Here is an 18642-nt window from a genome sequence, read left to right as displayed (position 1 = left end):
TTAAAGATCATCCAGTTCCAGCCCTCTGCCCTGGGCAGGGACACCTCCATATAGAACAGAAAGAGGGAGGAAGAGTGATGGAGGAAAAGGATGAGGATTCTGGGTGTCCTCTAGAGAGGTGACAGGCATTCTGGAGAAGTTCTGAGGCTGCTAATAAAGATGCTCTAAGCATTGGTGCAGGCAGCAAGGACTTTCCAATAAATGAATTGTCCTCAGGCTCTGCTGAAGTTGCCTGTTGTTGGTACAGTCTGTCAGGATGCTCCATCAGTCACAGCAATTGGGTACATCTTTCTAGAACTGCAAATCTTTGAAACACATAAGCTCCCTTGCTGATTCTTGCCTTGCAGCGTTGTATGATAGATACTGAAGTCTGGGCACGGGAATGACTCCCAGCACAAATTGGAGGCTGTTCACAGAGGTAGAAATCTTCCTTGAAGGTCTGTAACCTCTGGGACTTGAGCTTTGCTTTGGAGTCAGTCTTCTTGGTCTGATGTCTAGACCTTGGACCTCAGACAGCAGGAGACCACAGTGGAGACCAAACGACCTTCCTGTACATTCCTGATGCGTGAATGCTCTTTACAATGTATTTAACATGCCCCAGATGGGGCTGTAAGGCGTGTCAGGTTCTGCTTTGTAAGTACAATGCAATTTGCAACTTTTAATGAAATAGTCCAGCTGGATTCAAATTCATTCACATTGGGTCCTGTTATGCCACATAAAGTTGTTACATATTCATCATCTGTCACAGCAGTTGGGCTCATCACCACTTCTGGCAAAGCTGAAGGCACGTGGAAAATAATATTAGTATATTTAGCCATGCACGAGGTGGATCTCTTAGGGCTTTCAATAAGAAGAGTTTCTATGGGATTCTGATAGTTTATATCCTGCCAGCACTTTTTTGTCTGCAGTAACGGAGATGCCCAAAAGTAGAGCCTCCAAACCGTTTGGCTCTAATACAGTTAACAATCTGTTTGTTAACCCAGAGCTCAGGGTTTGTTGTTGTATCCTGCTGCTTGTTCTGCGAGCTTAAAATGATATATTGGTGGATATATCTCCACTAAATATCCGTCACATTGAGATCTGTTTGCATATGGTCAAATTCCATCATCACTTAAGTGGCGAGTCTGCTTCAAGAAGAACAACACTGGCCCCTTTCTTGGTGTGTAAAATCTATTCTGTGGGATTAATTTTAACATATGCTTAAATGTGGGCCTGGTAAATCCATTTCCACGTTGTCCGGGAATTTATTTGTGCCCAGCATATTAGTTGATGAAGTTGTGCTCTTTAATTGAGCCCCAGGATCTATTCCAGTGGAAAGGGTTGTGCTGTATCTGATGACTTGGAGATCCATTGGGATGGAACCCAAACATAAATTTCTATCTCAGTGGGGACTAAAGAAGCTTCTAATGAGCTGTAAGTGAACGCTGGGGTAAAATTTCTAGATAGGAAATAAGTTCATGAAAATTCCGCTGCCAGCATGTCTGCCACAATGTGCAAATTAATTTCTCAGATAGTCTTATGCTACCTGGGGGAATTCTGGACTTCCAGCGCCAAGGGAGAGCTTGCTTTCTGAGTAAATCTTAAGTTTACAGAAAGTCTAGTCGGAGAAGGTTCTGTAGGATGTGTAATTTGTATTGCAAAGCAGAGAGGATTGTATTTCTGTGAACTTTAATCTGTCTCGGTAAACAATGATGGACTGAAGTAGATGGAACACTAAAAATTATTGCAAATCAGATAGCGTCTCTGAACACTACCACTTTGCTTTAATGTGGTATTTTTTATACAAGCTGCACACAGCCAGCATAGGTGATGTTATGAACATCTCGTAAAGATTTCCCTCATAAATTGCTGGTAGCTGCTGAGCCGCTTCTGAAAGGTAGTTAGTCACGCTGTGAGATGGCTCAGCTTTCAGCCCGGGGACCGAGGGAATAGATAGCCTTTTGGAGTTAAATGCTTTAAACAGAGTTTATTACGTTGTTATGCATGTAGAGTGATTAGAGAAGTGACATCGCTCTGGTTTTTTTTATAAGTGAAATGTAGTTTTGAGACTAAGCATGTTACCGTGTAATGGGCTGCATGTTCTCGTGTGCCATGTCACTGCCTTGGTCGTGGTTTGGGAATATCTTTGCCTGAACATCCCTGTGCTTTTTTCATCCTCTCCTTCTGCTCTGCCCTGGGGAGGCCCCATCTGGAGCACTGGGGCCAGTTCTGGGCTCCCCAGTTCAAGAAGGACAGGGAACTGCTGGAGAGGGTACAGCAGAGGGCTACAAAGATGATGAGGGGCCTGGAGCATCTCTCTGATGAGGAAAGGCTGAGGGACTTGGGTCTTTTTACCCTGGAGAAGAGAAGACTGAGGGGGGATCTGATCAACACCTATAAATACTGAAAGGGTGGGTGTCAGGAGGATGGGGCCAGGCTTTTCTCAGTGGTGCCCAGGGACAGGACGAGAGGGAATGGGCACAAACTGGAACAGGGGAAGTTCCATCTCAACATGAGGAGGAACTTCTTTGCTGTGAGGGTGGCAGAGCCCTGGCAGAGGCTGCCCAGAGAGGTGGTGGAGTCTCCTTCTCTGGAGACATTCAAACCCCACCTGACATGTTCCTGTGTGCCCTGGTCTGGGAGGACCTGCTCTGGCAGGGGATTGGACTGGATGATCTCCAGAGGTCCCTTCCAACCCCGTATCATTGTGTGATTCTGTGAACTAAGGAGAAGGTGCCAGTAGGGAGCTCCAGAAGACAGACATCATCCTATGCAGAGTTTTCCAGTTTATTCACTCTTCCCTGACTATTGAGAGCACAGACATATGGAACCACCGAGTCCTTCAACTTACGTTTGACCTAGTGGAAGAATTCTTCTCTCTGGTGGGTTCCACACGTAGCAAGAAGATTGGAAGGAATCACATTAGCAGGGAGGGGATGGGGTGTTTGGGCTCATGTTAATTGTGGCACTAATGGCCTTTTTGCAATTAGCTGTGTGACGAGAAGAAACAAGTTCTCAACCTGCCTCTCTGGATCGTGGGCCCCGCTTTGCTTCTGGGTCAGCCAAGGTCTCCCCAGTGGTACCTGCACCTCCAGACCCACTAATGGGGACACACAGATGGTGGCAGACTGGGCTGCTGCAAGTGGTGCCCAGGTTTTTCACAAGATTTTAGTGCTGGGTTCTCCCAGCACAACAGCACCAGCGGTTCCAGTGGTTAAAACAAATTGAACATTTTAGTGCTGGGTTCTCCCAGCACAACAGCTCCAGAGGTTCCAGGGGTTTAAAACAAATGGAACGAGGGAAGGATTTGAAAGCAACATTCACAGTTTCCCATGTAAGCCTTCTGCTAAATTCCATTTATTTTTTCCTTTGGTGACGCTGCCACTTAATGACAAACATTTTTGTTCATTTATTCATACGTTTCGCCCTGCCAGGTGGTGAGTATTTGGGAATACAGCAGTGATTATACCTACCTCCCCCTCAGAGCTCTCTGCCTCCCTGGTAGCTGCCTGCCTCAGCTGATGAAATTTTTTCTGTGTTCTCGTGCTCCTCCCACCATAAACCTCCCCAAATTGCTTGCTTCCAAATTTCTGTTGAGATTCTAGTCACAACTGGAGCGAAGCAAGAGCTTACGTGGCTGCATCCAGCCAGAGTGGACCTTACTGCTGAATTGTAACACCTCCCTGCAGAGGGCTGGGATGGACAGGAACTGAACTGAAATTGTAACTCTTCGAATTCTAACCCCCACAAGCGTTTCCTACCAAAAGCAGAAATTTCTGAATAATTCTGTAAGTGAAACGCAGCCTTGAAACACCGATCTGTCCTTCCCCCTCCCCGCCTGTTTCCTTCTTCTGCCTAATATGTCAGGAGGTTTTCATTGTACCTCACAGGTTAGCTGTTTTAATTAGAAATTAGGACTAAAATTGGGGAGGTCAGGATCTGCAGCAGGTCTGATCCTACACCAGCTGAATGTGCCCTTCACCCTTCACTCTCCATTCCCTTGAACACTGCTGTTGCTCCTGCAGCTTACAGGAGATCGCATTCACCAAGAAGATGTCCTGCTGGTGATCCTTGACTAGCCTGAGTCTTGGCTTAAAATGACTTTTAAGGCATATATTTGCAAATAGATGGAAAAAATAGGATGGTGTCACAGTCCACTGCAAGACTTGCATAGTATTGCTGTCACATCCTTTTGCTCTGATTCAATTTTCAGAGTAACTCATTAGAGTGCATATTCAGACTAAGCACTCTATTTCCAGTGAAGAAGTTTTTATAAGCCTTGGAATTTAAAGGGAGGACGTGGCGATAATTTGTTTTCCTCCATTCAGCAAAGAAATCTCAATGGGGAAGTCTCACTGCATCACCAAAATGTGGTTCTGGTTTTGGCAAAACCGTTGAGCTGAACAAAAAGATCCTCTGTATTACCAGGTTCCTGTCTGCGCAGGGTTGTTCCTTTGAAATGAAAAATAAAATAATAAGAAAGTAGTCTAAGAGTAATTTATGAAGAAAAGGGTGAAGGTCACAATAGAAAAAGATACAATTTTGAAAGATTAAATGCCTTTTTTTCCTCCCCTCTTCTCTCAGGGGTACATTTGAATCACAAAATGAGATTATCAGGTGGTTGCATCAGATAATGCTTGTGAGTGATCTCTGTTACTGCTGCGGAAATATTGAGAGCTGGTCTTTAATCAGTCCTGATACAAGGAGTTCTAAGTTAAACTGCTGGGGGCTTTTGTAGACAAATAACTTGATGTTTTAAATGAGGATGCTTTTTGAGGGAATGCTTTTAAGATTAGTGGGTGTCTGTGTGGAGATCTCTGATGATGGCATTGTCCTCGCTCAAGGAGTAGCAAACGCTTTCACAGGCAGTACTTTGCCCTGCTGTGACACAGGAGATACACTGGAGAATGCACATCATGGAACACTTACATGTTCACGAGCAGGAGATCACCTGCACTGGTGTGTTGAAATGTGTCCTCCCTTTCTCAGTTCAATGAATTGTGCAACCCAGTGTCCAGACAGCAGAGAAATCACGGTGGTTGTCCCAGATATTGAGCTCAGTGACAGAGACTGTATGTGCTACCAATAGAACAGGCTGAAAGTTGCACATACAATATCCAATTAAAATGTGATTACATGTAATCGTGTTTTGATAAGTATGAGATACCTTGTATGATTGCATTATTTGAAATCTAACTATTCAGGTGATGAATTTGAACTAACCTTTTTTTTCCCCGTCTGTGTTTTCAGGAGATACAGTTAGAACATGCAAAACAAGCTTTTGTGCAGAGAGACAATGCTCAGGCTGGAAGAGTCACAGCCATGGACTTCAGGGACATTATGGTCACCATCCGGCCACACATGCTGACACCGTTTGTAGAAGAATGTCTCGTAGCTGTGAGTAGTCCTGGTATCCCAACTGGGAAAGAGTCAGGACGCAGTCCAGCTTAGGGATGGGTAGTTTTAAGTTCAGCATTTATTATCTGCACATATGAAAGTTAAGCCTTATTGCAGAATTTGTGTCCACAATGTTCTTGTCCACAATGTTCTCGTTAGACAAAAGCCAAAGCAGGCAGGTGGACCTTAGCAATGGCCGATGCAGGTAGAGTTTGCCTGAGGATTTCCAGTCATTCCATCATAGTGTAGACTGTGTCAAATATGTCAAAATACCCTTGCATCCCCCTTAGGAAATCATCCCCAAAGGACTGGCTTTGTAAATAAGGATTTGGCCTTGCACAAAGCCAAGTGCAAGGTCCTGCACGTGGGTCTGGGCAATCCCAAGCACAAATACAGGTTGGGTGGAGGATGGACTGAGAGCAGCCCTGAGGAGAAGGACTTGGGGGTGTTTGTGGATGAGAAGCTCAACATGAGCTGTCAACGTGCACTGGTGGCCCAGAAACCCCCCCACCCCCTGGGCTGCATCCCCAGCAGCGTGGCCAGCAGGGCCAGGGGGGGATTCTGCCCCTCTGCTCCACTCTGGGGAGACCCCCCTGGACTGTTCTACCTCCAGCTCCAGAAGGAGCCCACAGCAAAAAGTGTAGCCAGAAGCCTTGGGGACTGACAGTGAGATCTAATATTTTCTTCCTCAGTTCTCTCCCCAGTCTTGTTATCAGCTTTTCTGGGAGATGTACTCTCTCATAATACATAAGATTTTTGATTCTTCCTCAAGGTCAATCAAATTTTGCCAAGTTTATGCATTGTTATCAGAAATTTGCTTGATCACCTATCTTATATTTTAAATAGGGAATTGATCCAATCATTTTTCTATGCAGACTCAATACCGCTTTAAAATAAAGCTTTAGGCTCTGTTCTTAGTTGAGAACAAATAACTGTTCAAACCTTCTTATTCCCATTTTCTTTGCCTGATATAAACTTGAGAGCTTATTGCTGGTTTTCCATGACATGAAATGTCTGTGAATTTAAATGTTTCAGTTGACCTTTTTCAGAATACGTTTTGATTTTGTTGAAACTTTCTGTATAGTAATATACTTGACGTGTAGAAGTAGATTTCCTCATTACTAGAAATAAGCCAACTTATGAAACATTTCCAACTGAAGCAGTACTGAAACCTGAACTTTGTAAATTACTACTGGTTATGTTGTTCTAATCCTGCATATGTATTTGTTTAGGTTTGTAGGGTGGGGAGAGTTTTACATTCTGGTCATGATTAGTTTCAGTAACATAAGAATCTTTCATAGTTTTCTTTATTTTGCAGTTTTTTGTTTTTTGGTTTTTTTTTGAAAAAGCAACCCTGTGCTACTGTCGCTCTTGTAAAATAACACTGTTTGAAAACCTTTATTTCAAGATTTTTTTTCTTGGTCTTGTAACAGCCTCCTTTCTCTTTTCTTCTTTTACTGTCTCTACTCTAGGCTGCTGGAGGTACCACTTCCCATCAGGTCAGCTTTTCCTATTTTAATGGATTTAATTCTCTCCTTAACAACATGGAGCTCATTAGAAAGATCTACAGTACTCTGGCTGGAAACAGAAAAGATGTGGAAGTCACTAAGGGTTGGTAGAAACGTTTGCAGTCTGGAAGTTTCCTTGGGCATTTGGTTTGGGGGAGGGGGATGGAGGGGAAGACCTCATCTCTCTGCTTTTAAATCAATGGGATTGAAAATCAGTGCCTCGTTAGTGTTCCTTGGGACGCCGCTCGCTTTGGTACCCTCCCGTTGAAGTCCACCCTCCAGGTTTTTCATTTTGTTTCAATCAGGAAAAAAAAGGTCCTAGTAAACTGGGGGCAGGGGAAGGAAAGTATGTAAAGATATTTAAAAGTTTAAAAAACTTCCTAGGACTCCTGCCAAATTGGCAGCCCATTAAAGTGACCTTCAAGGGTAGTTGAAGAATTCCATAAACTTGTATTGGCGGCACAGTAAGCTGATCTACAAGCTTGGAACAAGATGTTATCTGCTATATCTAACCACTTTTATAGAGAATTCCCTGTGCAACGCCAGAGTTTCATTAATGTGGCCTACTGGGACTATACATGAAAAGTTCCACATCTCTCGACTCCTGGGGTTTTTTTTCTGTTTGCCTTTTATTTTGGTTTTTTCCCTCTGCCCCACAACTGATTGATACCGTATGTCAAATATCCTAAATCCTGCTGATAGCGCTAAGCTTTAAGACCAGAGAGTTGAACTTACTTGCATGAAGGATATACCATTTAAAAACATACATTTATGTAGTGGCAGGAACACTTTTGTGATGGGTCACTTTTATTCTCCTTCCCCTGCCCCCACACAGCATCTTCTACTTAATATTAAAATGTAAAGCGGCTCTGGGGTGCTCTGGATGACTTCTTCTGGTTTGATTTGTTTTTCTCTTCTGTGTTTTTATTCCATTGCAGAGGAGTTTGTTCTGGCAGCTCAGAAATTTGGTCAGGTTACACCCATGGAGGTTGACATCTTGTTCCAGTTGGCAGATCTCTATGAGCCACGGGGGTAAGTGGGGAATTCTCCTCCATCCTCCTCTTTCCTTCTCTGCAGTGGTGGGAGGTGGTGGTGGGGAACGGGAGGGTGTAGCATTGTGGTCACGTGCAGGTAACTTCTTGTGATGTGAAAGCCCATCTCTGAGGAAATAGTGAGCTGAATTAATTTCCCCAGGCGCATGACGTTGGCTGATATTGAGAGAATCGCTCCTCTGGAGGAGGGGACGCTGCCCTACAACCTGGCTGAGGCTCAGAGGCAGGTAAGAACAGAAGCCAGATTATGCTACTATCTGCATCCAGTGCCAGGTAAATAGAGAGCCAGCCTCCTTCTGGGCTGTAAGCTGTTTTTCTCTTGAGTTCTGTAATATCTGTGAGGAAGACCTTGTTAAAATTTATTTTTAACCCGTGTCATGTCTTCTCTGTGCCCCTTTCGGGCTGCATTTTGACAGGTTAAATATCATTTACTTTGGAAAAATAAAATGTGTATGAGTGTCATCCAGCCATTCAGTAAATATTAGGTGTATACCTAATTAAGGTGTTTATGTTTTGTGATTCTGTTGCTCTCTGCTCTTTTTAATGAGGAAAGAAGACTTCCCCCTTAACAATACGGATGGTAATTTCAGCATCAGCCCTTGTTCTGAACACACATTTCTGGCTTGAGAGTATTCTCTGCTTTGCCTTTTGCTCAGCTGAATATCAAGATAGGAGATACTGTGTTTAGTCTGCCATCAGGGTTTCAGTAAAAGCATTAATATTCTCTGCATTTCCAAAACCTGAAGGATATTGACTTTCCATGGTGTAACAGCAAATGAACTCATGTTGTATTTGAGGCAAAAAGAAACAGGAGTGTTCCTTAAATGTCAAACCTGTTGATGTTTTAGTTTTGATATTATTTTAGCATATCATATTTTCATTGACACAAGTTTTTTTACAGATAGATTTAAAACTAACCCTCTTGTTTCTCTGTCTCTATTTTAAGGCAGCCTTAACTTTGTGTCTTGTGAGACTTGGGGTTTCTTTGGTTGTTTGGTTTTTTTTTTTTCCCCTGCTCTGAGTCTGTGCAGAGACGCCAGTTTGACCACAATGGGTTGATGCAGCTACATTTTTAGGACTCCCAGGCCATCAGCCAGGCCTCTGTGTGTGTGTGTGTGTACAGACATGTCTCTTTGGCTTCTCTTTCTTCTTGCCCTCCCTCCCCGAGGTGTGAACACCCCCACAACCCCTCCAGGACACTATCCGGGGTGGTGGTTTTCTGCTCGTTTGAGCAGTGACTAAATGTTGACTGTGCCAGAATGAATTCAAAGGAGTTGGCTCCCAAAAGCTCCACCATCTATTCCTAGAAGACTCCTAAAGGAGTTAAAAGCCTCTGGGTTGGGGTGAATATCACGGAAGGGGAGTTGCAATAGGTGGCAGTAAAACGTAGCCAAAAATGCAGTGGTGAAAGTAGCAGCTTCTTCGGTTTTTGCTTTGGGGCCACTGACTTTGCTTGTATGATTTATAGGCATAATGAGGACGTGCGAGTCTATTTACCATTTCTTCTGCATACATGCCCTACCTTTTCATTTTTCTCCCCAGTTCCTTTTTAATGTCAGCTGCTTGATGTTGAGACAGAAGATTTGCAGCTACGTTGATACTTTCAATTTATTTTCTGGCCAATTCCAGCTACATTGGAATATTAGCTAAAACCTAAACACATTTTCAGGAAAAAATATCTCCATATTTTTATTTTGTCCTTTTATTTGTAGTATCTTGAAAAAAAAAAAGTATTACAAAAATTGTTAGTGAGTATGGAAGACTTCATGCCCCTGCCAAACTGCTGTTTGCCTAATTATTTTCTTTCATTAAATAGCAATTTTAAATCTGGAGCATCTCAATAAATCTGAAATTTATTTTGAAACCTGGCACTCACAGACTGTAAGCAAAATGAAATTGTGGGGGGTGCTTTATGAAACCTTATTTTTCTTTAGCTAATCTGTTTGAACAGTGCTTGTACTCTTGTCTTGAGAGCCTGAGAAGCAGTAGATACACCTGGGCTTGGCCACAATAGAAATTCCAAACTGGAGTTGCTTTTAACTGTGGAAAATTAATGACTTAAGATGCAAGATGTGTGCTCTCCTCTGCGTTTTTGGACCATTGATTTTGGAGTCGTATAATTTTGTTGTGGTATTGGTATTTCTTTTCTTTGCTATTCCAGTCTGAAGAGGCTACATTATATGGCACTTAGAAATCAGTGGAAAAGAAATAATAATTGAAAACAAAATCCTCAGTGTATTGGGGGTTTTTCTCTGGGTATCTCTGTAGTGATATCATGAGATATTCTCTCATGAAATACCATGTTCTGATTATTTGTCTTGTCTTCCCTTTGATTTTAAATCCTGCCTTGACAGAAAGCTCCAGGCGATGTGTCCCGACCTGTTCTCATCCAGATTGCAGAATCAGCATACAGGTTTGCCCTGGGCTCCGTTGCTGGAGGTTAGTCATGGGCTGAGCAAAAGAATATTCTTCTTCACTCTTTGGGGTTTTTTTTCTTTTCTTCTGCCCTCCTTTCCTCTTCTGCCTTCAGCGTGGAAGGGTTCTCAGTCTTGCCCTTGGAGCTTTGTCTAAGGGATGGAATGACTAAGATGGAAGAGGAAGGGCTTATCTGATCTACAAGAGTTTGGGGATTTATGAGCCATAATGAGGTAGGGCCACGAAGTGCTTTTGGTTAAAACTGTGGGAGATACCTTGTTGTATCCAGAATATATCATGGAGAAAAAAGATACAACTGATATTTGAGATGTAAATGTGGAGGACAACGGTTGTGGTCAAACACCCCAAGTGCAAAATCATGATTTCTGACCATTTGGTTTTTCTGTGCAGCTGTTGGTGCCACTGCAGTCTACCCAATCGACCTGGTGAAAACCCGAATGCAGAACCAGCGCTCTACGGGCTCTTTTGTGGGAGAACTTATGTACAAAAACAGCTTTGATTGCTTCAAGAAAGTGCTACGTTATGAAGGTTTCTTTGGGCTTTACAGAGGTAAGCTTAAAATGTGGTATATACTAATGATAAGATAGCAATAAGAGTTCAGTGGAACCCTGGATTTTTAAGCCTATTTTGCTAAGACTTAAATTTTTCCTGGTTTGTGCTTTTGCTTCTGTTCTTTTATAGATGAAGGATTTTCAGGCTTCTTGATAATTAAAACCTCATTGTGATGAGGCCATTTCTGTGGAACCTCTCTCTGTCCTTTCCTTCCTCATCTGCAACAGGGCAACAACGGCAATTTCCTACGACAAAAATGTACTGTTGGTCAAGTTTTAATTTCCTTCGCAGTCCTTAGTACTAAGAATATTTTCTCCTGTTTGGTCGGAAGTTAGGTCATTGCCAGAAGCAGTTGAGTCAGGAATGAAGAGTGGAGGATTTCAGTATAATATTGTTATGATCTGGCAAAGCTTTAAGCACCTGAAAAAAAATTGAACAGTTTATAAGACAAGGTGTGAAACACCATTAAAATTAAGCGGTGTGATACACATACACTCTGTAAAGTATGACCTGAGTTACTGGAGGTTGGCTAAATAGCTCCTCTGCAAAATACAGACTTTTTTTGTTATTTCAGCACAACTGGAGATGGGAAGGCTCTGTTATTATTGACGGAGTTTGAGGCAGTTTTTTGAGTAGGCCTAGTAATTTGATAAAGGCTATTGACATGGTTTTTGTTTTGTCAGGATTTATAGCAATCAAAATCATAAAAAGTCCTAATTATTGGCTAAAGAACAAATCACATTTCCTGCAAATGTATGTCTGCTGCTTCCAGGATCCTGGAAGAATAAACGTGCAGAATTCCACTATTACCTGCTTCTGTCTCATTAAAACTCTAAAGCATGATTTTTTTCACCTGGAAAACTAAACCTCAGAAATGACATAAATGTGTATTCTTAACTCCATTTGCTTGTCAGGTTTGTGGAGTGCAAATTTGGGGAGCTTTAGGAACCTTCCTCAGTGTAGCTTGTCTCTCTGTTCCCCGTCCCCTTTACTACTTTTCCATCTTCCAAGGTGTACTGAGGAGTGAAATCTTGGACAGTTTGGTGGAGCTGAACTTCTAAACCCAGGGCAGTAATCTAATTTCTGGATTATATGGTAGAACTTGTGTGATGGCAAACAACACCATAATTTCAGAGGCAAATTGAGACCTGCATTTCTATGGATTCTCTACTTAAAGGGCACCCTGATTTAACTTCTCTTTTTAAAGAGTCAAATTGAAAAAACTCCTTAAAAATGTGGAGCTTCCTCTGTGGAGTTTTGTAAATAAAAAGTTTCTAAGGAGATGATGTTGGAGAAAGTTGAGCAACTGAGCACAGAATGAAGGTTTGCCTGAGAGGGCAAACAACTGTGAAAAGAACATTTTATAGATTAGTATATTCACCCTATTTGATGCAGTAAAGTTATAATTTATATCTATAGGAATCATCTTGTTCTGGTGTTAAATACCACACCAGATGGGGCAGACTGCAGAGTACATTACTTTTTGCTGCTCACTGGTAACTGGTTTTCTTTCTCACACTGTGGTAGGTTCCCAGTTCAGGAAACATGGGGATTTTTTCTGTGCTGGAGGAGGGAGCAGTGGCAGAGCTCTCCTGTTCAGCTGAATAGCGATGCAAAAACCTTGTAAAAAAATTACAGTAGAAACATTTGGAGCAGTGGTCTCTGTGTCACGCCACGTCGCAAGGAGGAATGAACAACCCTGCTCTCAACTCAGCCATTTCAGCTGATATTTTTAATGCAAGGCACATATTTCAATCCAGGGAAGCAAACCGATTTTTCTTTTTTGTGTCATTATTTTATTCCAAACTTGAAAAGGGCAAAACCACCATGTTCTAAACCACCATCTCAGATAAGGATAAATTACACCATCTTGTGGATATAAAGAGAGCACTAAATTTTGTTTATCGTGAATTCGATTCTAAGTATAATCAGTGTTTCCACTGAGAAGATACTTTGATTTCAAAAAAGCCAAACCAAAACATGATATAAAGCTCTGCAGAATGTTTGTGATATGCGTTATTTGAATGCTGTGTTGTTAGATTCTTTTTTTTTTTTTAAAGACTTCACATCTGAGATAAATTTTTCATGTCTCTTTCTCAGCATGGCTGAAAAGAACACTCATATGCTATACCTGTAAATTACTGTTGTGTCTACATTTATACCTGAAACACGTATTTAGAAACTTACAGGTATTTATACATATGTAAATACAGGAAAATTTTGGAAGCTGGGATTTGTCTCTTCCAGCTGATGAGGCCACCTACGTTTCTTAATACCTTTTTAGTCAGAAGTCCACCTAATGAGTGAGGGAATGCTTCACGGTCTTAAGCAGTGCATGTAGTAGAGATTTTTTCACCTACACTTGATAGAAATTCCATATGAAATTTAAGTACCAGAGATGAAATGTAGCTGATGGAAACATGAGGCAGCGATGCTGTTAGTGCCACTTCTCCGAGAGCTGAGAGAGACAGGAGATGCTGCCGAGGACTCCGTTATCTGTGACTGTTAACTCTTAAGGAACTTAATTAATTTCATTTTTTACAATGGTGCCCCTAGCACTGCAGTGCCTCCAGCTGCCTCCTAATCTGATTTTAATCACCCACGTTCATTATTAGTGGGGGACTCCCATGCAAATGGTACGACAATGCCACGGCAGGAGCTTCCCTCCAGAAGAATGCAATGAAGTACCATTTTTGGAGAATGGATGTACATGCCCGTTCCTACCCCAAAGTTCTGTCAAAGAACAAAATCTTTAAGAAATGCCCCATTTCCAGTCTGAGGGACCTGTGCTTAAATGGCAACTGGTCACTAATTGTCCAATTTATTGTGTGAATCGTGTAGTATTAAAACATGGCAGCCTTCTGTCAGATGTCCATCTTCATCACAGTCAGAAATCTTTCAACAGTGTTTCCGGGCTCCCACCAAAAGGAGAATCCCAGAATTCCAGAATGCTATGGGGTTGGAAGGGACCTCTGGAGATCATCCAGTCCAACCCCCTGCCAGAGCAGGTCCACCCAGAGCAGGTCCCACAGGAACGTGTCCAGGCGGGTTTTGAATGTCTCCAGAGAAGGAGACTCCACCACCTCTGTGATGGAAGGTGGTGGAGAAAGAAAAGATGACTTAGTTTTGATAGTTGTAATGTACAGAATGCCCAGGTACCACTCACAGAGAGCTTTCTTGTGTAGGCATGAGAGCAAACACAGAGTCCTTCTACCTTCCTAAGCTGCTGGAGACAGCAGACCCAGCTGGTATCTAGCAAGGCTATAAAATGCTTTAAATGTATTAAAATTAATGCTACCTTTTTTAGAATACTGTATGCTGTCTTGCAGTAGACATAGCATTATCTATAATTAAACTTACAAAACACTTTCATCCTGTAAAACCATGTGTGCAGTAGACAGAGAAGGAGAAAAATGCTCTGGGTTTTCAGTTGTTCAATTGGATTTTTGGGGGTTTTTTAGTGGTGAGGGGTTGGGGTTTTTTTGTAACTGCTACCTATTCTGGTTCATCTTTCTCTTCTGGACTGAAGTTTTATGGAAAGTTTTAAGTCATAACAGTCCCGTTCAGATTTGAGTGCAAAAGGAGTCGACTAGATGGGAAAAAAAAAGAACTTGTGCCAAGATAAACATGTTTTTCCTGAGACTTTACAAGTTCCTTTTACAAATGCAAAGCCTTAGGAGCTGAAAAAATAAAAAGTGGTAAAAAGGCCATCTTCAGGTCGGGGTAGTGAAAATGAATTTGGTTTGTCCTGTTTATGTGGCTTTCAAAACTGGAGGTTCATCCAGATCTCGAGATTAAATATTTTTTAGAATTCTGTATCTTAATATTTTAGAATATCTTTTTCTGTAATTTATTTGATATGATATAATTTGAAAGCCATGCTACATGTATAGCATAGTCATAATATATGATTTTTAAAATCATACATATGTATATATGATTTTAAAATTTATGATCTCCAGATTCTGTTGGAAATATGTATCTGTTTCCAGACTTGCTCTAGTTCTGCCAGATTAGACTTGGGATCGGGTACTGTGTTTGTAAAGTAAACAGAACATCTTTTTAATCTCTGAAGATACAAATTCATTAGCCATAATATCTGTACAAAGCCACACATATCCTATAGAAAGGTGTTTATTTAGATTAATGTCACAGCACTTACAAAGAGAATTTCATCCGTATAAGGCTAAAATGGTAACAATCTTATTCACTGTATATCCTTGTGTTTTCTTCAGTGCTGCAGAAAATTCTATATTTAATTATGTAATTCTGACCATCTTACTAGTTTTTCATTGAGGGCTGGATTCAAGTCACCTGTGCAACTAAAACTCCCTCAGAAATTCAAATTTTGAATTTTAACTTATTCTGCAGAATCTCTCTTTTTGAGCAACTCTGTGTGAACTTAGCATTACTGTAGGCTTTGGTTGGAATATTCAGCTGTATGAACATATTTCAGTCTTGGGTAGATGTTAGGTAAGTATATGCAATTAATTACTGTTGTTTGATACTTGAAATCAACAAAAATGCTAATACAAGTGCAATATTTTAAGGACATTGGTATATAAATAGGGCTGGCCTTTCTGCTACCACAAATGGTGCTGTTTCCCATTGTCTTTTCCTTATTAAGAGCATGTTTGAATGTTTTGCATTATTTTCATCCCTATCCCCTTGGGTCCTGCCACCTAATGCTGTTGGTTTTGCCTGAAAAAGGTACTGTGCTCCTGATTTTTGAAATGCACACATGGTGTATCTCACAAAATTCATTAGAAAGTCTTAATTTTTGCACAATGCTGCATAAAATAAAAGTTAGTGTAGGACGGAGTGCTGAAACATAGTTGGCAAATCTGTATGAGAGTTTAAGGGTAAAGTGAGCTAATTTCACGGGTTTGGAAAAGCTAAAGTAACAAATACGTATAGGCAGCTCCTCTGACTTGAAGTGGTAGCACAAAGTTTGTTCTCAAAATGGAATGTTTAAGTACTCTCATTAAATGTAATAACACAAAATTGCTGCAAAAATTGCCCGTTTCTAGGTGGTGATCTCTGCATACAGTTGTTGATTTGTTTAGTTAATACCGAGTTCCTCGATGCATTGACTTCTCCATTTCCACCTTCCAGGTCTCTTACCGCAGCTGTTGGGAGTAGCACCAGAGAAGGCCATAAAACTCACTGTAAGTGTGCAAATGGCTTGTTTTCACATTTCTCCACGTTGTAAAGTCCATCTAATTCCAATTACTGCCTTAAGGATTTTCATCCTTAGTGTGTCAGCAACGCAGTAGAGTGTATTCCATCACTTTTGCTTGATACGCATTAAATTACAAAAGCACAAAGCATTCCAAGTGGGATCCAAGTCACGTGCATAAATATATATGTGTGTACATTTTAAGAATCTTAGAGAAAACTTACTTCTGGACTCACTTCAAAACACATAACAAGATTATTCAACTTGTCCAGCTCATCCACTTGTTTGTAAATAGCCCAGACCTTTGGTTTCACTTCTTAGCAACAATGAGGAATTATTTATTGGCCATGGAGGGCTTTTGGTTTTGTGTCCCCATGTGGTTCCTGCACATTTAATTCTAGCACATCGGGAGATAATATGAGCATGAAGTGAAGTGTTGGTGAGAAAGGAACTTGTTTGCATGTGTTGGTTTTTTTTTTTTTTTCCCTAAATATTTTGCTTCTATAATTTTTTTATTTATTGAATGGTTTTAAGCCACTGACCTATTTCTTATTATAACCCGGTGGTAATGTATTGGTATTCACTGATAAGTTAGTATTCACCAAAGCGTTTTAGGAAGAGAAGGGTTCTTAATGCCATTAACTGAATCGCTATTGTGTTAAAACTTATTCTTGAACATTCTGAGATTAATTTGAAATTATATCTAATTTTAACTGTAACTAGCATTTCCAAAATCTTACGTGTAATTTATCATTAATTTTCAGATAATGATTTTACTATTTAGTTAGTGATTGGTTATTATTATTTTCAATAATAGATGTTTTAATTATGCTGCAAATCTCTGTTAGAAAGGAAAACATAGGCAGCTTTACAGTATTTCATATAAAATCTAAGATGTGTTTGGCATCTGCTGGTTCGGCAGCTTGGCGGATGTATTTGCACCGTCATTTGCCCAGAATTTGCATCTGTCGAATGTTTTCTCCAACCTTTTAATTCCTCAGCTTCCATAAAACGTTGGGTTTTTTTGCAGGTTAATGATTTTGTGCGAGACAAGTTTATGAGTAAAGACGGCTCCGTCCCGCTGGCGGCCGAGATCCTCGCTGGTGGCTGTGTGAGTATCTTTAGTTTGTTTCCTCCGTGCGAGACACGCGGGGCGCGGCGTGCCAGATGTGGCACGGGGACTAAGGCTTGTGTTGTACCACAGATCCACGTCCCGGGCAGAGGCCACTAGAGCAGCTCAGCTCTTTCCTAGATAACCAGCCGCTCGCGGTGAGAGGGTAAACGTTTCTGTGCATCCCGCGCCTTTCCGCCCCGCTCTCTAATTCTCACAGCTTGGAGTTTGTTCCCTTTCATAAAGAATGTGCCTTGATTCACGTTGGCTGCAGCTCGTGGCCTGAAGAGGATTCATGCTAACCTTTCCAGGAGTTAATAATTAGATACTACTTTGTGGCACCCACTCTGCCACGTCACTTCTTTCCTGATGTGTGATTGCGCCCACTAATTTTCACTTTTTTTTTTGCAGTGATACTGGCTTTTTGAAATGGCAAAAACTACTCATGCTTCTTTGAGTTTGCAGCAGCCGTGGGCTGGGTAATGCTAACTCGGTACATAATGCATTCCTCAATGTAGGCTGTATTTAAAGCCCACTGAATTTTGAAGAGTGTTTTGCTTGCACGAAGTAGTATCTTAATGAACAACTGGGTAAACGATAACACTTCACGGTTTGGTCTGGTTCTGCCCGTTGGTGTTACAGCTTACTTTATCTGCTGTATTGATTTTGTTCAAGCAAATGTAAATACTTTAGGTAAAATGAATAGCTGTTCAAAGACCGGTGCACTTTACAGATAAAGAAGGGTGTTTATTTAAACGGGCTTTGATCAGCGGGGCAGAGCCACGGCGCTGCATGTTCAATCCATCTTTGTTCCTGCTGTCATGAGACAGGTGAGGCCACGGCTTCACACAGCTTCTCCCTCTGCTGAAAACCGGGGTGAGCAGTGAGTTAAAAACCACAATCCTGTGTCTTATCCCGGGCGGGTGCAGAGATTTCGGGGAGAGCACCCCGGGATCACGGGGGGCCCTGGGGAGCCCTGAGGAGCCCCCTCCTTGCCGTGATTCTCCGGAGGTGGGGCAGGGTTTGGCTGCCGTCTCCCTGCTCCTTCTGTTTGATCACTGACCTGGTGCAGACTGCCAGGTAGGATCCCCTTGTTCTGAAACTTTAGGAGCGTTCAGGGGAGGGAAAAAAAATAAAAGAAGGACTTGGAGGGGGGGGTGGGGAGAGAAGAATGTGGGTCTCTAAAGCCCTAAATAAAAAGCGTGCTGTAAATGAAGGAAAAATGCAATAAAGTGCTTGCAGAGTAAAAAGTATTTGCCCCTTGCACTAATAAAACGTCTTATGAACGTAGCAGCCATGGAGAATTCAGCAAAAATTTCATTTAAGATGTCATTTGATCTCGAGTTTTTGTTTTTTACAGACTGATGTGAATTTTGTAAGGCAGCACAAAAAGCACTCTTTGCAGAGAGCTGTCATTCAGCAGAGCGC

General features: G+C 41.6%; 1 protein-coding gene across 3 annotated transcripts in view; it reads left to right on the top strand.

Annotated features, from left to right (window-relative positions):
• The window catches only part of SLC25A13 (solute carrier family 25 (aspartate/glutamate carrier), member 13), an 89387-nt gene that overhangs the window by 44921 nt on the left and 25824 nt on the right, over nucleotides 1-18642 (top strand). For all 3 annotated transcript variants that reach the window (XM_014940302.1, XM_014940301.1, XM_014940299.1), the window contains 8 exons: nucleotides 5230-5376; nucleotides 6849-6987; nucleotides 7823-7916; nucleotides 8079-8163; nucleotides 10291-10375; nucleotides 10763-10921; nucleotides 16040-16092; nucleotides 17134-17214. In XM_014940302.1, coding sequence (XP_014795788.1) covers nucleotides 5230-5376; nucleotides 6849-6987; nucleotides 7823-7916; nucleotides 8079-8163; nucleotides 10291-10375; nucleotides 10763-10921; nucleotides 16040-16092; nucleotides 17134-17214 — 843 coding nt within the window. The remainder of the gene's footprint in view (nucleotides 1-5229; nucleotides 5377-6848; nucleotides 6988-7822; nucleotides 7917-8078; nucleotides 8164-10290; nucleotides 10376-10762; nucleotides 10922-16039; nucleotides 16093-17133; nucleotides 17215-18642) is intronic.

This window comes from Calidris pugnax, unplaced genomic scaffold, assembly GCF_001431845.1.
Source record: "Calidris pugnax isolate Ruff unplaced genomic scaffold, ASM143184v1 scaffold76, whole genome shotgun sequence".
Classification (NCBI taxonomy): domain Eukaryota; kingdom Metazoa; phylum Chordata; class Aves; order Charadriiformes; family Scolopacidae; genus Calidris; species Calidris pugnax.
The sequence above is the reverse complement of the archived record's forward strand: the minus strand, read 5'-3'. Positions and strand labels throughout refer to the sequence as shown.